This window comes from Equus asinus, chromosome 7, assembly GCF_041296235.1.
Source record: "Equus asinus isolate D_3611 breed Donkey chromosome 7, EquAss-T2T_v2, whole genome shotgun sequence".
Lineage (NCBI taxonomy): Eukaryota > Metazoa > Chordata > Mammalia > Perissodactyla > Equidae > Equus > Equus asinus.
This window is the reverse complement of record NC_091796.1, coordinates 73,606,183-73,627,698: the sequence shown is the minus strand read 5'-3', so window position 1 is coordinate 73,627,698 and position 21,516 is coordinate 73,606,183. Positions and strand designations below refer to the sequence as shown.

Here is a 21,516-nt window from a genome sequence, read left to right as displayed (position 1 = left end):
CCAGGGGTTGAAAAACTTTAGCCTTAAGAGGCAAGATAGTAAATATCTTCGGCTTTGTGGGCCACATGGTCTCTGTCGCAACTATTCAGCTCTGGTGTTGTAATGTGAAAGCGGCCACAACAATCCTTTAATGGGCATGGCTCTATTCCAGTAACACTGGACTTACAAAAACTGGTGGTGGGGCCCGCAGAGCACAGTTTGCCAATCCCCGCTCTAAAACCTTCCCACTCTAAGGACCAGCAGAATCAGCACCACCGGGAGTTTGGTGGAAATGCAGAATCTCAGGCCCTACCCCAGAACGACTGAGTCAGAATCTGCATTTTAACAAGCTTCCCCAGGTTGATTACAATTTGAGCAGCACTGTCCTAGAACTCAGCTGCTGAAACTTGGAGTTAATTTAGTATTTAAACAGGTAACTCTGAAAGATTTTTTTCTAAAAACATCCTATTCTTCCCTAAGCGTAAACTACTAATAAATTGCTGTTTAAAGTCATACTTACTTCATACTTTTTAAAGAAGGTCTCCTTTTCTGAATCCTTTAGCGTTTTCTGTAGTTTTTTCTCTTGCAGAGTTAACCAGACCACAGCATCTTTCATCTTTCCCTGTAAATCACACATACATATATTTAAATTCTATCCTAAATAGACTTGGTGATTTTTTTAACAATAATTAACAACTTCAAACATCAGTGAAATAATGCACCCATTACACACTGATGACTCCTTGGGCCAAGAAGAAATTTTGCTTGTTAACATAACACCTTAAATTTTAAAATGGATTGAAACTAGCATCTGAACATAATGTGCTAAAGAAACAGGGCAAGCAGGCCCTTATTTTTTTGGCTTATCCATTTCCATTATTCAATTTTAGACAACATTATTCTAAATTACTTATATATAGTAGGCATTTCAGAATATTGCTTTCCAATACATCTAAATATGGGTTAATTCAAGAGATGTTCACACCCACCAAATACACTGACATCAAAAATATCTTGAACTTTTTAAGGACCCTAAACAATAACACCCCCAAAAGTTTCGGTTATGTTGTCATATGCAAGTGAACAATAATTATTTTTTCCTTTTTCTATTATTATTTTTAGATTCTTGCTTAGGTGGCAAGCTTGCCCACATTTGGAAGGAAATTTTACTGCAGGAGGATAAAGCAAAAGAAGTTACATCTTATCTCCATTCTCCTTTAACCTTCATTTACTTTTTTTCTTTCTATTAAGTAAGAGTGTTTTCTGTATATTTTTGCATCCGATTTCACGGACAGTTGAATTTTTAATTTTATTTTTTAATACAAAAATTAATTAGAGAAGAGTAGCTCCTCAGCAGGTCAGAAATAAGTGAACTGAACTGTAAGCGTGAGTCTCAGCTTGAGCTTCTATTCCAGAGTCAGAAACAGCCTAGCTCGGGGCCTCACACAGAATAGTTGGAAAAACATAGGCCTAAATTTGTCAAACAAAATGCGGTAATATGACTGCATGTAAACAAGTCCGAGAAAGTAGATTAAATAAAATTTAAAATAATATTCAAAAACACTTTACTAAATTCACACCACTCATTTATCTTCATAGAAGCAGAATAAGTGTTTATTTTCAGCTTAGCGATTTCCAAGAAATTTCCACACACAATATTTTGTGTAACCGACTGCAAGTCAAAGGAAAAAATTGAATAATCAAATGGCAATCTGACGGTAACTCAAGAGTGTCTCAAAGAAGGATGAAGAGTAGAACACAATGCTTGCATCTATAGGAATTATATGACTCCATTTATCGGAAGCTAAAGAACAGGTAAAATGGAAATATGCTAAAACTAGCTCGTGGTAATGGTTGCACAACTATGTAAATATATCAAAAACCACTGAGTTGCAAATTTTAAATGGTTGAATTTTATGGTATGTGAACTGTGTCTGAACAAAGCTGTTAAAAATTACAATAGACAAAAATTTGATATCTCTAGAATTTTTAAAAGCCTGCTAAACTTAATTTATTCTATATGGTGCCTATCTAAACGTTGTTTTAGATAATTCAGAAAAATTTAATAAATTACCACTTTTTACTTAAAAAAAGAGAATAGGCAAAACTGGTCTACAGAAAGAAATTAGAATACTGGTTGTCTAGGGTGGGGAGTACAGACAGGATAGAGACACAATAAAACATTATGGGTAATAAAAATGTTTTATATCATGATTGGAGTATGGTTTACATGAGTGTATGCATTTGTTAAAGCTCATAGAATTGTACATTAACTTCTGCATGCAAATTATACCTCAATTTTAAAAATTAAAGCATTAGTGGGGTACAACAAAAATGAGCTTGATTTGTACTAATAAAGACATACCTGAGCTTTATCTCCAGTCCCAGGTGCCTTCTTTGAATACTGCAGAAACTGTGCCACATAGGTCATGATTGACTTTTCATCAGGATTCACAACATCCACATCTGCAAGATACGCCCCATTATCAATTGCTGTAGATGTGATGTACTGTGATTCATACTCGAGAACAGGCTAAGCCACATGACAGCCTTGAAATGAACCAAAGCAGCCGACCAGCCATGCAATCTCTGGTCACATGCCCTTGCCACAAGACTGCAGAGTGGTTAAGAGCTTAGATCTGGAGTCAGACAGCGCTGGGTTGACTCCCAGCAGTGGTACATGCACAGCCTCAGTTTCCTACAAATAAAAGGTCACTACGCATGTTGCATGTATGAGGGCATAAGTAGTCAGGGAGGGTGGAAAGGAGAAAACAAAGCCTTGCTCTTTCCAGAGACACAGTGCAGAAACTCCTCCAGGAGTGTAGGAACATAGAGCAAGTGAAATCCATTCCTGACACACTGGTCTCAGCATTTTGTGCAGTAAAACATTTCCAAAAGTATCTATTGTATGGAAGACTTTTTCAAGACATCCACAAGATTTTATTTGTTCATACACAGAACAAATATATTTACTGAGAGCCTTATATGGGGCAAATTTTGTGTTGTATTAACAGAGTCCATGGTGAAATTAATTTGGAAAATGCTGAATTAAACAAAGTTAAAAATATTAGAAATTCCTTAAGTGCAGAAGTTTTCCAGATGTATAATAAATTAGGTAGACCCAAAAATGACAACGAAGGGATTGCAACATGTCACAGACAAAATGAACACATAATATTGGGATGTCTCTGGGTATGTTGCCAAAATAACCAACGACGATCATTGAAAAGGAAATCTTCTATGTTTATTTATTAATTCAGTTAAACTCAATTCAGCAAATATTTATAGAGCGCCAACAATGCAGTCACAAGCAGAGGTTACAAGCATATGTAAGACTCAGTCCTTGTTCTTAGGGGCCTATCTTTTATCCCTTTATTCATTCAACAAATAGATGCTAGACACTTGAGTAGATGCTAGATGCCTTAAGATATTATCTGCCCCTCAAGGAGCTTGCAGTCGGGAGAAAAACAAGCAACACACAAGTACAACACACTATGCATGCTTTAGCCAATGTGCTTACTGGGCCCAGTGTGTGCTCTAAGCCGGCTGGGGAAATGGGAATCTAATCTATATCCAAATAATAAAATTCAAGACAGTAAGCACATAAAAGGTATCAATAGAAAGCCAGGAGTGGGGTTTCAATAAAGGAAGGATCCCCAAGAGTTGAGTTATTCTATCTTTTACTGAAAAGAGTATAAATATCAAGAAATACATAAAACGATACTGGCTTAACTAGATATTTGTTTTTAAAAACTTCTCATTATATATGAAGCTTTGCCTAATGATTAAATGTTTAATGAAATTGTGTCAAAGATAGTTCCCTTATTCAAATATGACCGTGGTATTTGTTTTGGGGTATTTGTTAAATAATCATGACGTATTTCACATTTTTGAGCTATTAGTTAAGCTATTTTAAATGAATTATGAGCATTCATGTAGTGTGCAATTTGGTTTTATTATATTGTCTCTGCGATTAGTTGCCTAATTATTTTCACATATTAAAATAGAGAAAATATTTTACATTAATGAAGATTTGGAGAATCAAAATATGAAAGAAGTATTTATAAAAACAGTAATCAGGGGCCAGCCTGGTGGCATAGTGGTTAAGTTCGCACACTCTGCTTCAGTGCACCAGGGTTCGCAGGTTCAGATCCCAGGTGTGGACCTATACATCACTTATCAAGCCATGCTGTGGCAGGTGCCCCACATATAAAGTAGAGGAAGATGGGCATAGATGTTAGATCAGGGCCAATCTTCCTTAGCAAAAAGAGAAGGATTGGTGGCTGATGTTAGCTCAGAGCTAATCTTCCTCACCAAAAACAAAAAAACAAAACAGTAATCACAAACAGGGAATAAGGCAAAGCATGGAGAAAAATAAAGAAAAGAAAAAAGATAATGAAAAGCCAAAAGGGAGAGAAAAAAGACAAAGAACAGGAAAAAAGAAGAAAGAAGAAAAAAGGAGGGAAGAAAAAACCAGGAAATGGAGGGAAGTTAATGAGAAGAATTAATAACAAGCAACATGAAACCAAACTAATGACAAACCTATATACAGAAATAGGGAATCATGAGGCTAAATGTGAACTTAGAAATATCATCTAATTCAACTGAGGTCCAAAAAGGCTAAGTACCAGTAGCAATGAGCACAGCTACACACACATCTTGGTTTCAAATACCATCTCCAATAAAAGGAACCAGGGCTCCTCGGAGGAATGGCCGATCCCAGGACTGGGCCAGGAAATATACAAGATGAGCCTTCATATAATGCCAGAAATTAAGAACGTGCTCAAAAGCAAACAAGGAAATCCTGCGTTGATGTGGATATGTCAAAGGCGCACAGGAGCCAACTGAAAGAGTGCCAATGGCCAAAACTTTGAGCTTTAAAAAAATGTTGTTTTTTTTTTTTTAAAGATTTTATTTTTTTCCTTTTTCTCCCCAAAGCCTCCCGGTACACAGTTGTATATTCTTCGTTGTGGATCCTTCTAGTTGTGGCATGTGGGACGCTGCCTCAGCGTGGTTTGATGAGCAGTGCCATGTCCGCACCCAGGATCGAACACTGGGCCGCCTGCAGCGGAGTGCGTGAACTTAACCACTCGGCCATGGGGCCAGCCCCTAAAAAAATGTTTTTTTAATTTGAGTAATAAATAAAGTAGTATTGGATTACAGCACAAAGTATAAAATAAACTGTCCATGAGTCCGTCTTGATATAAATAGATGTCTGGTTAAATGAATAAACGGGGGAGAATAGACAAACCGCCTGTGCAGAATTCCAAATAATTTCTGCAGATAACTTGTCCTCAAGGAGGGTGAGCACAACTCTCCTATGCGTGGGTTGTAGAAAGTAACTTCTCCTAAGAATGCAGCACGGAAAGAGGGAAACAAAGAATGATTTTACAGAGGAGAAACCTGACAAACACCATCTCAGCCAGGGGACCAAGGTCAACACCAACAGTGATGTCACGTTGTCAGTATGTTCCTGTGATATGATGTAATGACAATGGCACTTTACCTCTGTGGTCTTCCTCCCAAGAACTCACAACCCCAGTCTAATATGAGAAAAACATAACACAAACTCCAGTAAAGGGGACCCTACAAAATACCTGACCAGTAATCCAAACTGCCAAGGTCATCGAAACAGAAAGGTCTTAGAAACTGTTACATCAAGTAGCCCAAGGAGACAAGAAAACTATATGTAATTTAGTGACCTGGATGGAATTATGAAGAGGAAAAGGGCACTGGGGGAAAACTAAGGAAATAAGAATAAAGCATAATAATTTATCAATATTGGTTCACTAGTTGTAAGAAATGTACCATACTAACATAAGATGTCAACATAGGGGAAACTGGATGTGGGAACTTACTGTAGTATCTTCCCAATTTTTCTGTAAATGTAAAACTATTGTAAAAAATAAAGTCTATTTAAAGAAAAAAATAAAATGAGGTATTGATAAATGTTGGAAAGTAGACGAGCTTCAAAAACATTATAAGTTAAAGAGACCAGTCACAAAAGACCACATATTGTACGATACCATTTATGTGAAACATCCAGAGCTGGCAAATCTATAGAGACAGAAAGTAAATTAGTGGTTGCTAGGCCTGTTGTGTGTGTGTGTGTGTGTGTGTGTGTATTTGGGGTGCGGAGGAGTTAAGGGGAAAATGGGGAGGGACTATTAATGGGCATAGGGCTTATTTTTGGGGTGAAGAAAATGTCCTAAAATTGATTGTGATGGTGCTTGCAAAATTTTGTGAATATACTAAAAACCATTGAATCGTACACTTAAATGGGTAAATTGTATGCTTAGAACTGTATCTCAATAAAGCTGTTTTAAACCAGAAAGTTTCTAAGTGAGAAAGCCACAGTTTACACCAGCTTGAGAGAGCTGTTAAATTTTCAGCAGTTATATCAGCTCGTTGTCAAACATAGCCCACATTCAAAACTCAATTATGTAAATACATAATTAAATAAATTATATTAAAACAAAGGTAAGAAAATACTCAAAACCCATCACTTCCCAACTATTTTACTACTACCCAGGCTCTTGAGGTTATTTGTGTCTGTTGTATCTGTATGCTAGAAAAAATAATATATAATGATGAGCTACTGTATGTCTTTTTCCACCTGTGTTCAGTGACTTCACGCTGGTAGCTTGAAATCAGCCACAGTGGTAGTATTTATACCACAAAAAAAAATCAGCAAAGGAGGGCTTGTTGTTGTTTTGTTGACTGCTATGAAAGGGATGGAGAAAGTGTAAATAATGCAGATTAATCTTAAAAGTATGTCCTGTCTACAGCTGTTAAATCGCAAATAGCACAAAAAATTGAGGAAATATTCTTTCAGTATTTAATTCAGCAAAAAAGTCATTTACGTCATTGAAGAAAAGTTAAGTTCTGACATACCTCATTGCTGTTCCACTTACTCATTAACATAAAAGAAATTATCCACCAACATTTAAGAACTATGCTTGTTCAGCAACTGCAACCATAAATTGGCTACAGGTGGACACAAGAGTTTGGCAAAAATCAACCAAAGCATTTCTGAGCTTTGGGAAATTTATAATAAAGTGTATGATATATTTTATTATTATTTGTAGAGTGTGTGCTACACAGCCTTTATATTAGCAATATTTATAGTAGACATATGTATATAGACATATACACACACACACACTGTTTTGGAGAGCCAGTTGTTAAACATTTACCTACACACCCCTGGTTACAGAGCTAAGACTAGAACTTGTATCTCTTGACCCCTTAGCTCCTTATAAATGTCACTAATCCTACATGCCTCTTTTATGATCCTAGTGGGGTTTTTCTAATAAGCTTTGGGTACATTATGAAACAATATAATCCAAAGTGCTTTTCCAAAATAATTAAATTACTTTAATCATCACATGAAGTTAAAGTATAATTTGATAATTGTCTCTTTGAATATAACCAATATTTAGGATTCTGCTGTTGTCATTAACAATTCAACACAATAGCAATCAACAGCAAACTGGGCAAGCCATGGAGGGAAACAGAAAAGCAGTCTGTCCTCACAGGGGTTCAGCTTTACTAGGGGAAGGGGGTGGGAAAGGGGTGAACAACTCAAACATCACACTCAAGAGATTTCAGAACAGATAATAGAATCAAGGGAACACAATAGAAGAAAACTAAGACAAAGGCTCATATTATTCCCAATAACAGCATGGTTTGCTTTCAGCTGTGGTGTCATCCTGGCAATTACTGAGGTTAACTAATTGGGAGGAATTCTTAATTTCATGAAATTTAATAGAGTCAAGTTAAATCCTCCAGGACTAAAATATAACAGTTATGCTTGCTTACACATGGATACCGTTTTCAAATCAGCATCACATTGGACACTTTTAAAAAGAAAGAAGATTGTTTACCTTCTGGTTCCAGCAGTTTGGGGATCTTCAGTTCTTGTTCTGCGATTCTAAAGGCCTCCTTCAGATTGTCTTTGTTGGATCTATGCTTCACACTCTTCATGTCAATCAGGTTTGGTCGCAAGGCGTGAATGATGGCCAAAAAAGCCGTCCCATTTCTCCAGCTTGACTTAAAATCTGTCACACTGACAGACTCATACCTTTCACAAAAGGACGAAAACATAATAAAGACTATTTAAGAGAATATTTCAAAGCGCCTCCGCTATAGTCAACAGTAACTAAAGCAAATTTCAGTGAATCAAATATACAAACCATTCGAGGAAAATATTTTATTTTAATCTGGTGATCAAATCAAAGTGAAATGACAAGTTTGGTGAGGCTCACAATCCCTTAAACATCGATTCCTCCATGCTCCTTCCAGGTCGGTCCCCACCCTGCTCCCCACGCCCCTCAGAAATGCAACCACTGCTCTAATTCTCACCATAGCTTAGTTTTGCCCGTTCTAGAACATCCTATAAACGGGATCATAGAGCATGTGTTCTTTTATGTTTGGCTTCTATGGCTGAGCATTACATTTTTTGTAATCCATCCACGTTGCTCTAAGTATCAGCAGTTTATTCCTCCATTCATTTTTATTGCTGGTTAGTATTCCGCTGTGTTGTATTCCAATCTTTTTGACATTTACATGTTCATTATCATTTTATTTATTTTACTTTTATTAAATACTTTTTTTCATTTTATTATTTTTTATTGAGGTCACATTGGTTTATGCTCATTTAGAAGTCACAAATGGGGGCCTGATTCATCTTTAGAAATAAGAAAATACAACATAGTCTTACATCTGAGTCCTAGATCATCACAGAATATTGAAATAAAAGTTACCTAATAATACCACCAATTAAGGCCAAAACTAGGATAAACTCCTGATGAATTACTTAAGAGTTACGAACTACATCTTAATAAGTTTAGCATAAACTCTACGGTTGAAAAAAAGGAAGGACATGGAGAAGAGATAAACTATGGTAAAATATATGGACTTTGAAAGGGTTTGAAGCTTAGTTATGCATAAATGAAATAAATCTGAATATGATGCAGTAATGCTCTTCACAAATGCTATGCTTTAGATTTTAACAATTTAGGAAACTGAAGTAAAACTTTCTCTACATGATTCAAGAAAAAGTTCATCTAATAAACTTAAAACTTACAAGATATGTATGTTTGTGTCCGTCACAGAATACAGAGGATGAATGACAACTAAAGAAGCATAAGCCTGAAGGCAGAAATTCACATCTCAGCCTTTCCTTAGCACAGAGTCACTCTCATCGTGACAGGGCTTAACGATGTATTTATGACGTTATTTACCCAGACAATGCTATGATGTGACAAGGAATGCCTTTTGAACTCTACAGCTCTTCCTGTGGGGAGCTCTCCTGCGTCCTACTTTCTTCTCCTAAACTCCATCCCAGCGACTGGTTAAACTGAAAAAGTAAACGTCTCCCAAGAGCAGAAGACATTTTTCAATTCAAAAAAGAAACTACGAGCACTAACTTCCCTCCGTCATCCCCACTTTTTAAAAACACATAGTCTCTTGTCTCTTTGTTTCCTGAGCTGTGAGTTGCTACACAATGGGGACCATGGCCTTTTAACATAGTCATACACAGCTCGAGGAGAAAATGTTATGAGTTGGTTACTGATCACTCATTTGTTCATTCATTCATTCAAAACACTTTATGGAGCACCTACCATGAACTCTTATTACGCTAAGCTCTGGGGATACACAGTCAATTAAGACAGGGTCCAGGCCTTTAAAGAGCTCCTAGTGTGCTAAAACTTTTTGAATCTAAATCTACGTTCCAGATGCATAAGGGGATTGTGCCTGAAGAAACAGACATTTAAAGGCCACCTTATTTCCACAGTAATAGGCCACCTGAACATAGGGGTGGAGGTGAGGCTGGTTACCTAGATGATACCTCCTTCCAGCCTTCAAAATCAAGAGTGGCTGAGCTCATTGACCTTCATATTTGGAAGACTCACTATGAGAGGAAGATGGATAGTGAGCATTTTCTTTTCATGAGATGGGAGTGTTCAGGTGGTTGCTATACCCAGTCGGCCTGATTGCCAGACCTGCAAGTCAGTAAGATTGTTTTGGTGGGTTCAGCTGCCCCAAGTGTCTCCTCTGGTCATAGCTAACTACTTACGTGGCACATTGCTCCTGAGCCCACAAGAGAAGAGCGTTCTTTGCAGACATCTGCCATCTTTCTTGGGCTTTGGAGCATTTCTTAGCTGGAGGACTTGAGGTAGGAGATGAGTCAACCACACTCACGCTGTCGGGGGAAGGTTGATCATAATTGCAAGGCAGAGTCTGGGCAAGCTCCTCAATCTAAGGAAGACAATACTAAGAGTTAACATATACAGAATCATCAATTAGCAGCACTGAGGAAAAACCTTCAGTCAAGACCTAAAAAGTATCATATAACAGTGACAGTTTACTTATGGTAAAATGAGCACCAGACAAATCCTTGAACAACAGCATTTGTCCTCGGGGGCCATAGTTAGGCTTTCTTTCAGTGGACCTGGGTCACTCCTTGCCCTCACTCAGGCATGGTGTTCCCCTTGAGGGCTGGCATCTATTCACCCCCTATCGTGCTTACAGAGCACTCTACTGGTGCTCAACAACTGTCAATCTAAATTGAACTGAACTGAATTGAGCTCCTAGTCTAGAGATCTTCAGAGACACTGGGTCAATTAAAAGGCATCCTCGATTACAAACCATTAAGAAACAAATATACAAACAGAAAAAAAAATAGTCAAACACATGGAGGGATAAGTCCCAAGAAAGAAAAAAAATTGCTATTAAGTATATGAAAAATAACCTCATTAGTCATTTAAGAAATCTAAATGTATACAGCAAAAGGACAGTTTTTTCATACATAACACATACATAGCACAAAAAATTTTAAAAGATAACATCCAGTGATGGTGAGAGTATGAGAAAGTGGATATTCATGTACTGCTGGTAAATATACAAATTGGTTCAGTTTTTTGGAGGGCAATATGATAATACCTACAGAAAACTTTAAAAGATAAATCCACAAACAGAGCAGAAGTATTACCGAGAGAGCCAGCTCTGATGGCCTAGCGGTTAAAGTTTGGCACGCTCAGCTTCAGCAGCCTGGGTTCAGTTCCCAGGCACAGAAGCAAACCACTCATCTGTCAGTAGCCATGCTGTGGCAGTGGCTCACATAGAAGAACCAGAAGGACTTACAACTAGAATATACAACTGTGCACTGGCGCTTTGGGGAGAAAAAAACAAAAAGAGAGGAAGACTGGCAACAGATGTTAACTCAAAACAAATATTCCCTAGGGAAAAAAAATATATATATACATACATATTAAAAAAAAGGAGCATTAGTGAGAGAAGTACACTTTAGATAGATTCACCAGATAATCAATAATAGCCCATTTGACCAACATAATTAACAAACTTGATCTGATTGGTTTATACCATTGTACCTAAAATGGTAGAATCAACATTCTTTTCAAGTGCATATAAAATATTTACCAAAATTGACCATGCTGAGCCATAGAGCAAGCCTCAGCAATTTTGAAGGACTTTTCGAAATCATTAAGATTATATTCTCTGACCACACTGAAATTAAGCTAGAAATCAGTAATGAAGATATAACAAACAAAATCCGCAAGTATTTGGAAATTCAGCAATATAGTGTTATAGAATCCATGGGTCAAATGAAAAATCATAATGAAAATTACAAAATATTTTGATCTGAGCAATAATGAAAATACTATATTCATGGACTAGAAGATGCAATATTTTAAAAACGTCAACTGTTTCCAAATTGTTCTATACATTCAATGGAATTCTCATTAAAATTCCAGGAGATTATGTATGTAAAGTAATAAGTTATTTATAAAATTTATATACATAGTAAATCAACATGTTGTATACCTTAAACTTACACAATGGTATATGTCAACTATATCTCCATTAAAAAATATTTACATGGACATGCAAACAGCAAAGAATAGCCAAGATCATCTTGAAGAACAAGTTAGACAACCACACCATCGGATGTCAAGACTTACTATATAGCTACGGAAATTAACATAACACTGTACTGGTGCGAGGATAAATAATGGAACAGAGCAGACAATCTGAAAATGGAGCCACACATATATGGTTACTTGATTTATGAAGGTGACACTATAGTACAGTAGGAAAATGATGGTCTTTTCAATAAACAGTGTTGGGTCATCTGGATATTTTCCATATGGATACCCATATGGAAAAAATAAGTCTTGCCTGCTTCAACACAACGTACTCAAAAAAAATCAACTCATTCTTGAAAGACTGCAGATCTAAATGTAAAAGTGAAACAAGCTTTTAGAACTGTGCTGTCCAATACGATAGCCGCTAGCTACATGGGGCTATTTAAATTTAAATAAATTAAACAAAATTTAAAATTTAGTTCCTCAGTCATACTAGCCACATTCCAAGTGTTCAATAGACACAAGGGGCTAGTGGCTACTGTTCTGTACAGTGAAGCTATAGAACATTCCTGTCAATGCAGAAAGCCCCATCGAACAGAACTACTCCAAAAAATAGCAGGAGAATATCTCCATGATGTTGGTAAAGGGGAAGATTTTTTTAAAGGACATAAAAAGTACCGGACACACACAAAAAGAAGTTGATAAAGTTGAACTATATTAAAACTACGAATGTCTGTTTATTAAAAGATTGAAGAGGCAAAACCAGAGTCAGAAAAGATATTTGCAATTTATATATACACAACTAAGGATTTGTATCTAGAATATATTTTATTTTATTTTTTTCAGAATATATTTTAAAGATTCTATAAACCATTACACACAACAGCACGGCTAAAATAAAAATTTTTTAATGCCAAGTATTAGCAAGGATTGGTGCAAGGAACTCTCATACTCTGGTAACACTGTAAATCAGAACAAGTTTGAAAAGCTATTTGGCAGGTGTTTACTAGAGCTGAAGATCACATGGCCTTTGGCCCCACAGTTCCATTCCTAGATACACCTGCAACAGAAAGGAGGGCTTGTAGCACGAAAGGGCATATACAGGAATGCTCCTAGCAGCTTTATTCAAAACAGCTAAAAACTGGCAACAAAACATCCATCCATCGAGAGTAGAATGGTAAGTAAGTTCTGGAATACTCATGTAACGGTACATTCGTGCACAAGAATGAAAAAGAAAGACCGATCGATACATGCTTCAACGGGATGAATCTCACAGACACGATGTTAAGGGAAATAGGGCAGACACAAAGGAGTATACGGTGTGTGCAAGAGAATTCAGTCATAACTCACTTTATATGAAGTTAAAGATGCTAAACTAATCAATGATAAAGATCCAAACAGTGGTTATCTTTAAGGAAGGAGTGCAGTGACTGGGAGAAGGACCTGGGGATTCTGAGATGCCAACACCAATGTTCCATATTTTTATCTTCAGTTAAACAGTGTTCATGTGGATGTGTTAATTTATGAAAATTCACCAAGCTCTACACTTAAGATTTGTGCATTTTCTCTATGTGTGTTATACTTTTTTTTTTTTTTTTTTTTTTGCTGAGGAAGATTCGCCCTGAGCTAACACCTGTGCCAATCCTCCTCTTATTTTTTTGTTTGTGGGATGCCTCCACAGCGTGGCTGGTAAGTGGAATAGGTCTGCACCCAGGAACCCGGACCACCGAAGCAGAGCATGCAGAACTTTAACCATTCAGCAACAGGGCCAGGCCCCTGCGCTATACTTCAACATATAAACTTTTGTTGAAGTGTGTGCTATACTTCAACAAAAGTTTATTTACAATATTAAAACAAAACCAAAAACAGTTTTAATTTTGCAAATCTTACAGCCCAAAAATTTCATTTCTAGAAATTTGGTTCCTGGAAATAATTAAGATTATATGCAGAAATTTTATCTGAAGGGCAGTCTTTCTGGAATTGCTTATAGTCGTAAAAGATCGTGAGCATTCTAACTGTCCATTAACAAAATATAATATTTTACAATAGACACCATGCTTCCATTAAAATATATATAATTTCAGAAAGATGTTAATTAGAACAGGTTGAAAACAGTATGGATAGCATGACCCTATTTTAAGATATATGTATATGACTATATATATTAATTCCTGCTGCATATATCATGAAAACTATCAAATTATTTAAAGTGATTATCTGTGAATGGTGGAATTATTGATGACGTTATCTTCTTTTTGTTATCTATATTGAAAATTTTAATTATATTTCAAATACCCTGGAAAGTATAGAGAAAAAACATAATAAATGCCTATGAATTATCAAATTTTAACATTTTACCACATTTGGTTCATATTTTTTTAAAGAAATTAAACACAGATACAGTTTAAGCCTCTGCCTTTCCTTCTCCAATTCCATTTCCTTCCTTTCCCAGAGGGGAAAAAACCACAATCCTAAATTTAGTTGTCATCATCCTCATGCATATTATTCTAGTATAACTACAAATGTAGGTATCCAAAAGTAATACATAGTCTGGTTTTGCATGTATTAAATTTGATATAAATTAGTTATGTAACATTCTAGTTTTTCTAAAATAGGCATTTTTTTTCCCACATAATTTTTAAAGTTATTTTTAAAGTAATTATGGAGATATAGAACATGTAAGTTTTCAGGTAGCTGTAGAAAATCTGCACTAATTCAGAATCCAAGACCTGAGAGAATATACTTATCAATCATAAATGCCATAAAGTCAGGACTATAACTATCTCATTCATTGTTATTTTCTTGGTGTCCTAAAACAGAAGCTAGCACACAGTAGGTGCTCAGAAATATTTGCGGAATGAAATCAATCTATGAGTCATTCATGGATGTTGTAGGATTATTAGATTGGACAAGTGTCCTCAAAAACACGGAGATTTTACACAGTTTAATGGGTTAGTTTTCAAGAATTTACTCCAAAAGCTTCCTACTCTCTCTTCTGAGAAAGTAAATAAACAATAATAAGCAAAAATTTACCACAGTAGGTTCTACACAGACTGGTGCTGTTATCATGGATAATTCAGGATATAATGATAATTCAGCATTCAATTTTCAATTGAAAAATAACATAAATGGCAAAAAGGTCTGCTACATATTTTCTACCTGTCAAGATTTCCAGAGTGTCCTATTTCTGGAAGAAGCTGAGGACTGATTCTGGCATCAAGTCACACATTGCATTACACTTATTTCATACTTTGGTAATTGGAATAGAAAAAATTTTCAGATCATCAGACTACTTACATGAAAGTGCAGTATAATTGTCCAAATTAGGCCAAGAATAATGGATGGTTTTCCATCTATAATGTCAGTAATATGAATGTTTATTAGCTTGATCTGAAAAAGAAAAAATGCAGGTTAAAAGGAGAAAACATTTCACAGCATTTCTGTCTCTTATGAGTTTTCAAGTGAAATTCACACTCACGGATCGGCTTTGCAGGAACGTCAGGGCATGCTCTATGTTGATCCTACACTGGAATGGATTGGATCCTTTATCTCGAGGCTAGGAAATTTAAGCAAAACATATTGCTCAGAAATAGGAAAATTTTTTTACATCAAAAAATTTCCTTAATGTCATTTTAAAAGCTTACCAATTGTTGTCCTGAGAGGACTTCCAGCAGGTCCAGGAGGACATGCCCCTTTCTAATGTCTGTGAAGAGGTCTGATATAACCGAGGGAGGGGTGTGCTGCAAAACGTCACCAGAAAAATCATCATCCAAATTTTGGCCCCAAAACACAACACCTTTAAGAATCTCATAAATGTGCTTTGTATCTTCACAAAAGCTAAGACCGGGTAGTGATTTTCTTCATAACTAAGGGAATGATAGTTCCATATCAAAACACAATAAGAAAAATGGTGAACTTTATTTATCTCATGGCAAATTTCCAGTAACAAAACACTCTTTCAGCTTTCACTGAGAGCTAAAAGCTGTGCGTTGAAATAGTATTAAAGATATTCAAAATCAGCCAGTGGTGACCCATTTGGGGAGCAGATTACATTTCTAGAGTAACCTGTTTATGAATTTACCCTTTTCAGAATTACGACCACTGTGCTAGGATGAGTAGCCTGCGAGAAGAGGCTCATTCATTTTGTATCTAGGTTATTCCAGGCACTTGGCATCGCTGAGAGGCAGGACGGCACAGTGATTAAGATCAAGGCCTGTGGGTCTAGACTGCTGGGGTCTGTATCCCAGCGCTATCATTTACAAGCTCTGAGACCTATGGGCAAGACATATAACTTCTCTGTACTTTAGTTTCCTTATTCTTTAAACAGAAATACTACTACCTGGGGAGAGGTTTTGAAGTCATTTAAATGTAACGAGTAGTCATTACATTTAAAGAGCTTGGGACAGTGTCTAACACAGAACACTCAATATACATGAATCATTACTATAATTTCATTTGCTGCTTTACATATTTTTATAGCACTCTCTCCCATATCCTTAACAAAACTGCCCTTTGTGTTGGGAAAGAATAACAAATACATCAAAACATGATCAAGGTGACATTCAGCACGTTGTTTTAACCTTTGACATGTCACCAGTGCCAAGTTGGGGACTCAAACTGAGGGAGCAGGAGTAACATATATATTTCCAGCTTAATTTGCTCTTTTTTCCTCACCTTTGCCAACTGTGAGTTTATCCAGCAGGTGAAGGTTTTCTTCTGAGTGTCTTCCTGTTTAGCTATTAAAAAAGGACAACAGCAGTTACTGAATGAGAAGCCTCAGAAACATCTTGAACATATCAAACCTTCAAAGTTTTGTCACTCTGAGTCTGTGCTTGTGTTTCACAATCTTACAAACTTTCTAGGAATTAGTCAATTTCAGATGTTCGTCAAGAAGTGTTTTGGAAATAGCATGCTGATATAAGATATTTTTTAAAGCCACAGGTTAGCTGATGAGAGACAATGGTTTTTAAGACTTTTTCCTGACGAAAGAATGAAGTCCTTACGTGGCCTTGACAGTGCTGTGCTAGGAACCGTGGTGACAGAGAAGACTTCCTAACAAGAGGACCTGCAGCCTAAGCCAAAGCCAGGCCGTATTTAAAGATAAATTCCAGAACATCGGATGACGTTTTAAACGGCTCATAAAGTCATGGCAGGATAGTCTTGACCTTTATCATGCAGAATCTACTGCCACTGAATTAACTGTAAATGAGCTGCAATTAGAGTCAGAGAGACCTGGGTTCAAATCCTGCCTCTGTTACGGAGGAGTTGGTGACCTTGAGCAGTTTCCTCACGGAGTAAGGTAAGAAGCACTCACCTCTAGAAGCTGTTATGAGAATTTAATGATTCACTAGAAGTGGATAGTCTCTGGCACATAGTAAACACATAAGAAGTACTAGCTTTTACTCTTATTAACCAGGCAGAAGTCAAAGGAAAACCCTAAACACTCAGAGTGTACGTTCCCTTCCTCCCCAGGGCAGGCGTGGGCCCCACACCGACTCCATGCTCCCCCCAGCCTCCTACCCCCTCAGCTTCAACTCTGAGGCCGAGCGTTAGCCCTGCACACGAGGACTGACTGGCCTTGTCCCCAGAGCTCCTTATTCCCCTGAACAGGGAGAAGCATAAGCCCAGACACCACTGCTCTCTGCACGCAAAGCTCACAGCCTGTCACCACCGTCTACCTCGAGTTCATGAGGTCTCATCTCACTATGTCTTTAACCTGGCCGTGTCCCCCAACACACCCCCCCACACACACACCCCTCCCCAGACTCTCAGACGCCCTCTGTTCTCTCACTCTAATTTCCATGTGACTCTGCATATCTCCCAATTTTTCTCCTTAACTCCTGAAACCCTTCCACTGATGACGAAATCCATAATACACCCTCAGCAAAATCCCCCACGCACCCACTACCCTCTCTGGGCGGGCTTGGCCTTTCTGCTCTAATTGAAACCTGGCCCTCCTCTGAGCACTCTGCTTTCTCTGCAGCCCTTTCAGGCAGTGGCTTTGCTTTCTCTTATAAGCAGCCCTTGGACCACACTGGTTCCTTGTTCCTCACTGCTCCTTTCAGATCACTCTCCACTCTTTGTCTCTGAATGCTCCAGCTTTGACTCTCATGTCATCAGACTGTCCCCACTGTTACAGTCATATCCTTATCTCTGTCACTCCTCATCATTTCTCAAAGGTTTTAGCTCCTTCCCCACTGTCACCCTCTCCAATACAACTCCTGTCTGATTCTTGGCAATTTCAATATACATAGAGATGAACCTTCCAACCTCCTGGCCTCTCCGTTTCTTCTGCAATAAAGTTGCCTTCTGACCTGCCTCAACCACTCACTGTCATGGTCATACACCAGACCCTGCGTTACTAATAACTACAACTCCTCATAATGTCGATTTCATGCATTATCATCTCTGAACATCACCTCTTATCTTCACTTCATTCCCTCCAGCGCTCCAACTCTAACAATCCTTGGGATCCATTAACAACTCCATGCCATTGATTCTGCCCATTTTCACTGCCCTTCACCTTCTTGATATCCTTCCTTTCACCCTTACCCATTTTAAACTCCATGATCAGTCACTACACACACTCTCTTGTGCCTCTCATTTTGTTGTGTGTGCTTGGTACGTGACCACTACCCTCGGCTCACTCATGCCATTCATACACGTGCTGCCGAATGTGGCTGGAGGAAAACCCATAACTGTGTTGACTGGTCTCACCGTGACCCCGAGTGGGTCCTAAATGCTGCCCGGCAGTCATACTATGGCCCTCTACCACTGCCCTGGACAGTAATTTCACAGCCTCTCCTTCTTTCACAAACTTTCAACAGGCTCTCCCATCCTTACTCTCAGCTGAGAACTTGCTTCCCAGGACACTTAAGCAAGCAATCACCCACTCTCCCTCATCTAACACCTACCAAAATGTTCTGCCTCCAGGAGGTAGGACAGAGCAGCGATTAAGTGTATAACCTCTCAAGTAGACTGCCTGGGGTTTGAATCCTGAGCATGCCATTTAGTATTGGCTATATAAGGAGGTTATCAAAACTGGGGTCATAATAGTACCTTGAGGATATTAAATAAGTTATGTATTTAAATGATACAATGTCTGGCAGATAATAAGCATTAAGCAAATGTTAGTAAATATTATTTAAAAATATTCTGCCTCTAACCTGTTAGCATGGATGAACGAGTCTTGCTCAGACCTAAGCTGATCCCTTCACTGGTTCAGGAGATCCCATCCCTTTGCACCTATTCGAGAACATTTTGCTCCTTTCCCTCCTGTACCCTCCTCTTGTTCTGCCCTGTCTCTGGGACCCTTCCCATCAGTATAGACCCATGCTGTTAATTCACCCATCTATAAACAAAAACAGAAACAAACTCCTCTTGACCACAGTTCCCCACCAGCTACTCCTTCACTTGTCTGCTCCCTGTTGTGGCAAGGCTCCTCAAATACAGTTGTCTCTGTTCACTGTCCCCAGGTCCTATCAACATTCTCTCTTAACTGAACCCATGCCAATCAGGCCCTCGCATTCCACCGAAACTGCTCTCTCATCAAGGTCACCATGAATCAAGGTCGTCAGTGACCCCCTCTCACTAAAACCAATGGTCGATTCTCAGCCTTCGTCTTTCTGGACCACCAGCAGCATCCGATACAGATGATCACTCTCTCCTCCTGCCTTCAGGACCCTACACTCTTGGTTTTCCTCCTACATCACATGTTGGCTTCTCTCTCTCTCTCTCACACTTCACATCCAGTGCCTCAGGAAATCCCCTTAGGTTCACTTTCAAAATATATTCAGGATACGACCACTTCCACCACTCCACTCAACCACCCTGGTCCAAGTCACCTCCACCTCCCCCTCCACCTGGATTACCGCGATAGATTCCTAACAGGTCTCCCTCCTCCAGCCTTGTCCTCTAAATACTATTCTCAACACAGCAGCGAGAGTGATATTGATGAAACGTTAACTCAGATCAGGAAACCCCTTTGCTCAAAACCCTCCGAGGACTCCTCACATCACTGCTTATGATGGCCTCATGGCCGAAACCATCTGCCACCACCACCACCACCACCACTTCCTCCTGGCTCAATCCACTCCAGCCACTCTGCTGCCCTGCCTGTTTGTCTCAAACTCTGGAGACACATTCCCACCTCAGGGCTTTTGCACTAGGTGTCCTTTCCTCCAGGAATGCTCTTACTACAGATAGCCCCCGAGCCTAACTCCCTCTTCTCTTTCAGATCTTGGTTCAAATGGTGCTATATCCATACCATCTGTCCTGACCATCCTATTTAAAACTGTAACACCCCAACTCCTGCTCCCCGTTGTTTGCTCTATTTTTTTCTACAGGACTTACCACCTTTTAGCATTCTGTGTAAGTTATATATATAGTATGTTTATCATTTAATATCTTGCTCTTCTCCCAATAGAACCTAAGCACCACATATGCAAAGATGTTTTATCTGTGATATATTCCAAGTGCCTAGAGGAGACTGGCCCAGATTAGGCTCTAAATAAATATTTGCTGAGAGAATAATAATATTGATTTTACTAAGCATTATTATTGTTACATGTTGTTTACGAAACTGAGCAGGTCAATCTACCTTTATGCACTTACATTCCTTTTTTTAAAGTTGTCTGTTCTACCTTCTGATACATTGTTTGCCTTTGACCCTTCCCACTCTGCCTCATTAATCTCTATCTAACAGCTGTAATGGGCTGAAATTGTTCACAAGACATCTAATTTGAGTTCTTGACAATTTTTGAATCTGATAAGAGTTTAGGCTGAAGCATTGAAGAGAATCTGAATAAATGGAATTTTAGTGTGTTTACAAACGTGATTAGAGAGTAAAGATGCACTTGGCCTCGCTGGGTTTTTTCCCTTATCTTTTTTAATCCATTTCATTTTTTTCTGTATTATCAGCTTAAATTAGTTATAGCCCAGTGACTTACACATTATAGGGTGCTCAATAATTGTTAGCTGAACTGAATTAAGTTCTGACAAGCCAACTGAATAGCTGAGGCTTTCAAGGGTCATTTCTGTTTTATATAAGTTTCACTTAGTGGAAGAATTACAAAGAAACACAATTTAGTCCCATAAATCAAATGGTACTAAATCGTCTAGAATCTTTGAGATACGTTTTCACTGTTTTTCCCCCTAATATCAGTAGATGGTAAGACAATAATTTTTAAGCATATACTGACACCAAAAAGTATACTGAGGGCTAATTTTGTTCCTCAATAGAAAAAATTAGAGAACAAGTTTTTATGATTCCGGGATCAAGTTACATGCGCACAATGTACATCAATCAAGCCCACATGTAAGAGCAGGGAGGGCCCTAGCCATTACTATAACAATAAAGCAGAAATTCAAATCAAAAACAAAACAAATAAAAAAAACTAAAGATGACTCTCTTCAGATCCTTATGGAACTGAGAGAGATTTCTCTTTCTAGGTGATCAAGTGTGAAAAAGAAATTTATTGGCAATACGACCAGGTCCAAAGCCAGAGTCTGCACTAACTTTAGGGGAGTCATGGGGGAGGCTGCAGGGGGGTACCTTTAAATCACCAGGGAGGGGAGAAGCACTGGCAGAGAACTGAGCCTTACGTCCCTAAGGAGTCTAGTGTTCCACGTCCACCTGGAAATCTCA

At 38.1% G+C, this 21,516-nt stretch overlaps 1 protein-coding gene across 10 annotated transcripts in view; it reads right to left on the bottom strand.

The window, feature by feature from the left end:
- Window positions 1-21,516, bottom strand: part of SYNE2 (spectrin repeat containing nuclear envelope protein 2) — a 298,118-nt gene that overhangs the window by 211,962 nt on the left and 64,640 nt on the right. For all 10 annotated transcript variants that reach the window (XM_070513755.1, XM_070513754.1, XM_070513759.1 and 7 more), the window contains 8 exons: window positions 16,545-16,606; window positions 15,515-15,610; window positions 15,349-15,426; window positions 15,168-15,260; window positions 10,061-10,242; window positions 7,866-8,062; window positions 2,345-2,445; window positions 500-601 (listed from right to left, as the gene is read on the bottom strand). In XM_070513755.1, coding sequence (XP_070369856.1) covers window positions 500-601; window positions 2,345-2,445; window positions 7,866-8,062; window positions 10,061-10,242; window positions 15,168-15,260; window positions 15,349-15,426; window positions 15,515-15,610; window positions 16,545-16,606 — 911 coding nt within the window. The remainder of the gene's footprint in view (window positions 1-499; window positions 602-2,344; window positions 2,446-7,865; window positions 8,063-10,060; window positions 10,243-15,167; window positions 15,261-15,348; window positions 15,427-15,514; window positions 15,611-16,544; window positions 16,607-21,516) is intronic.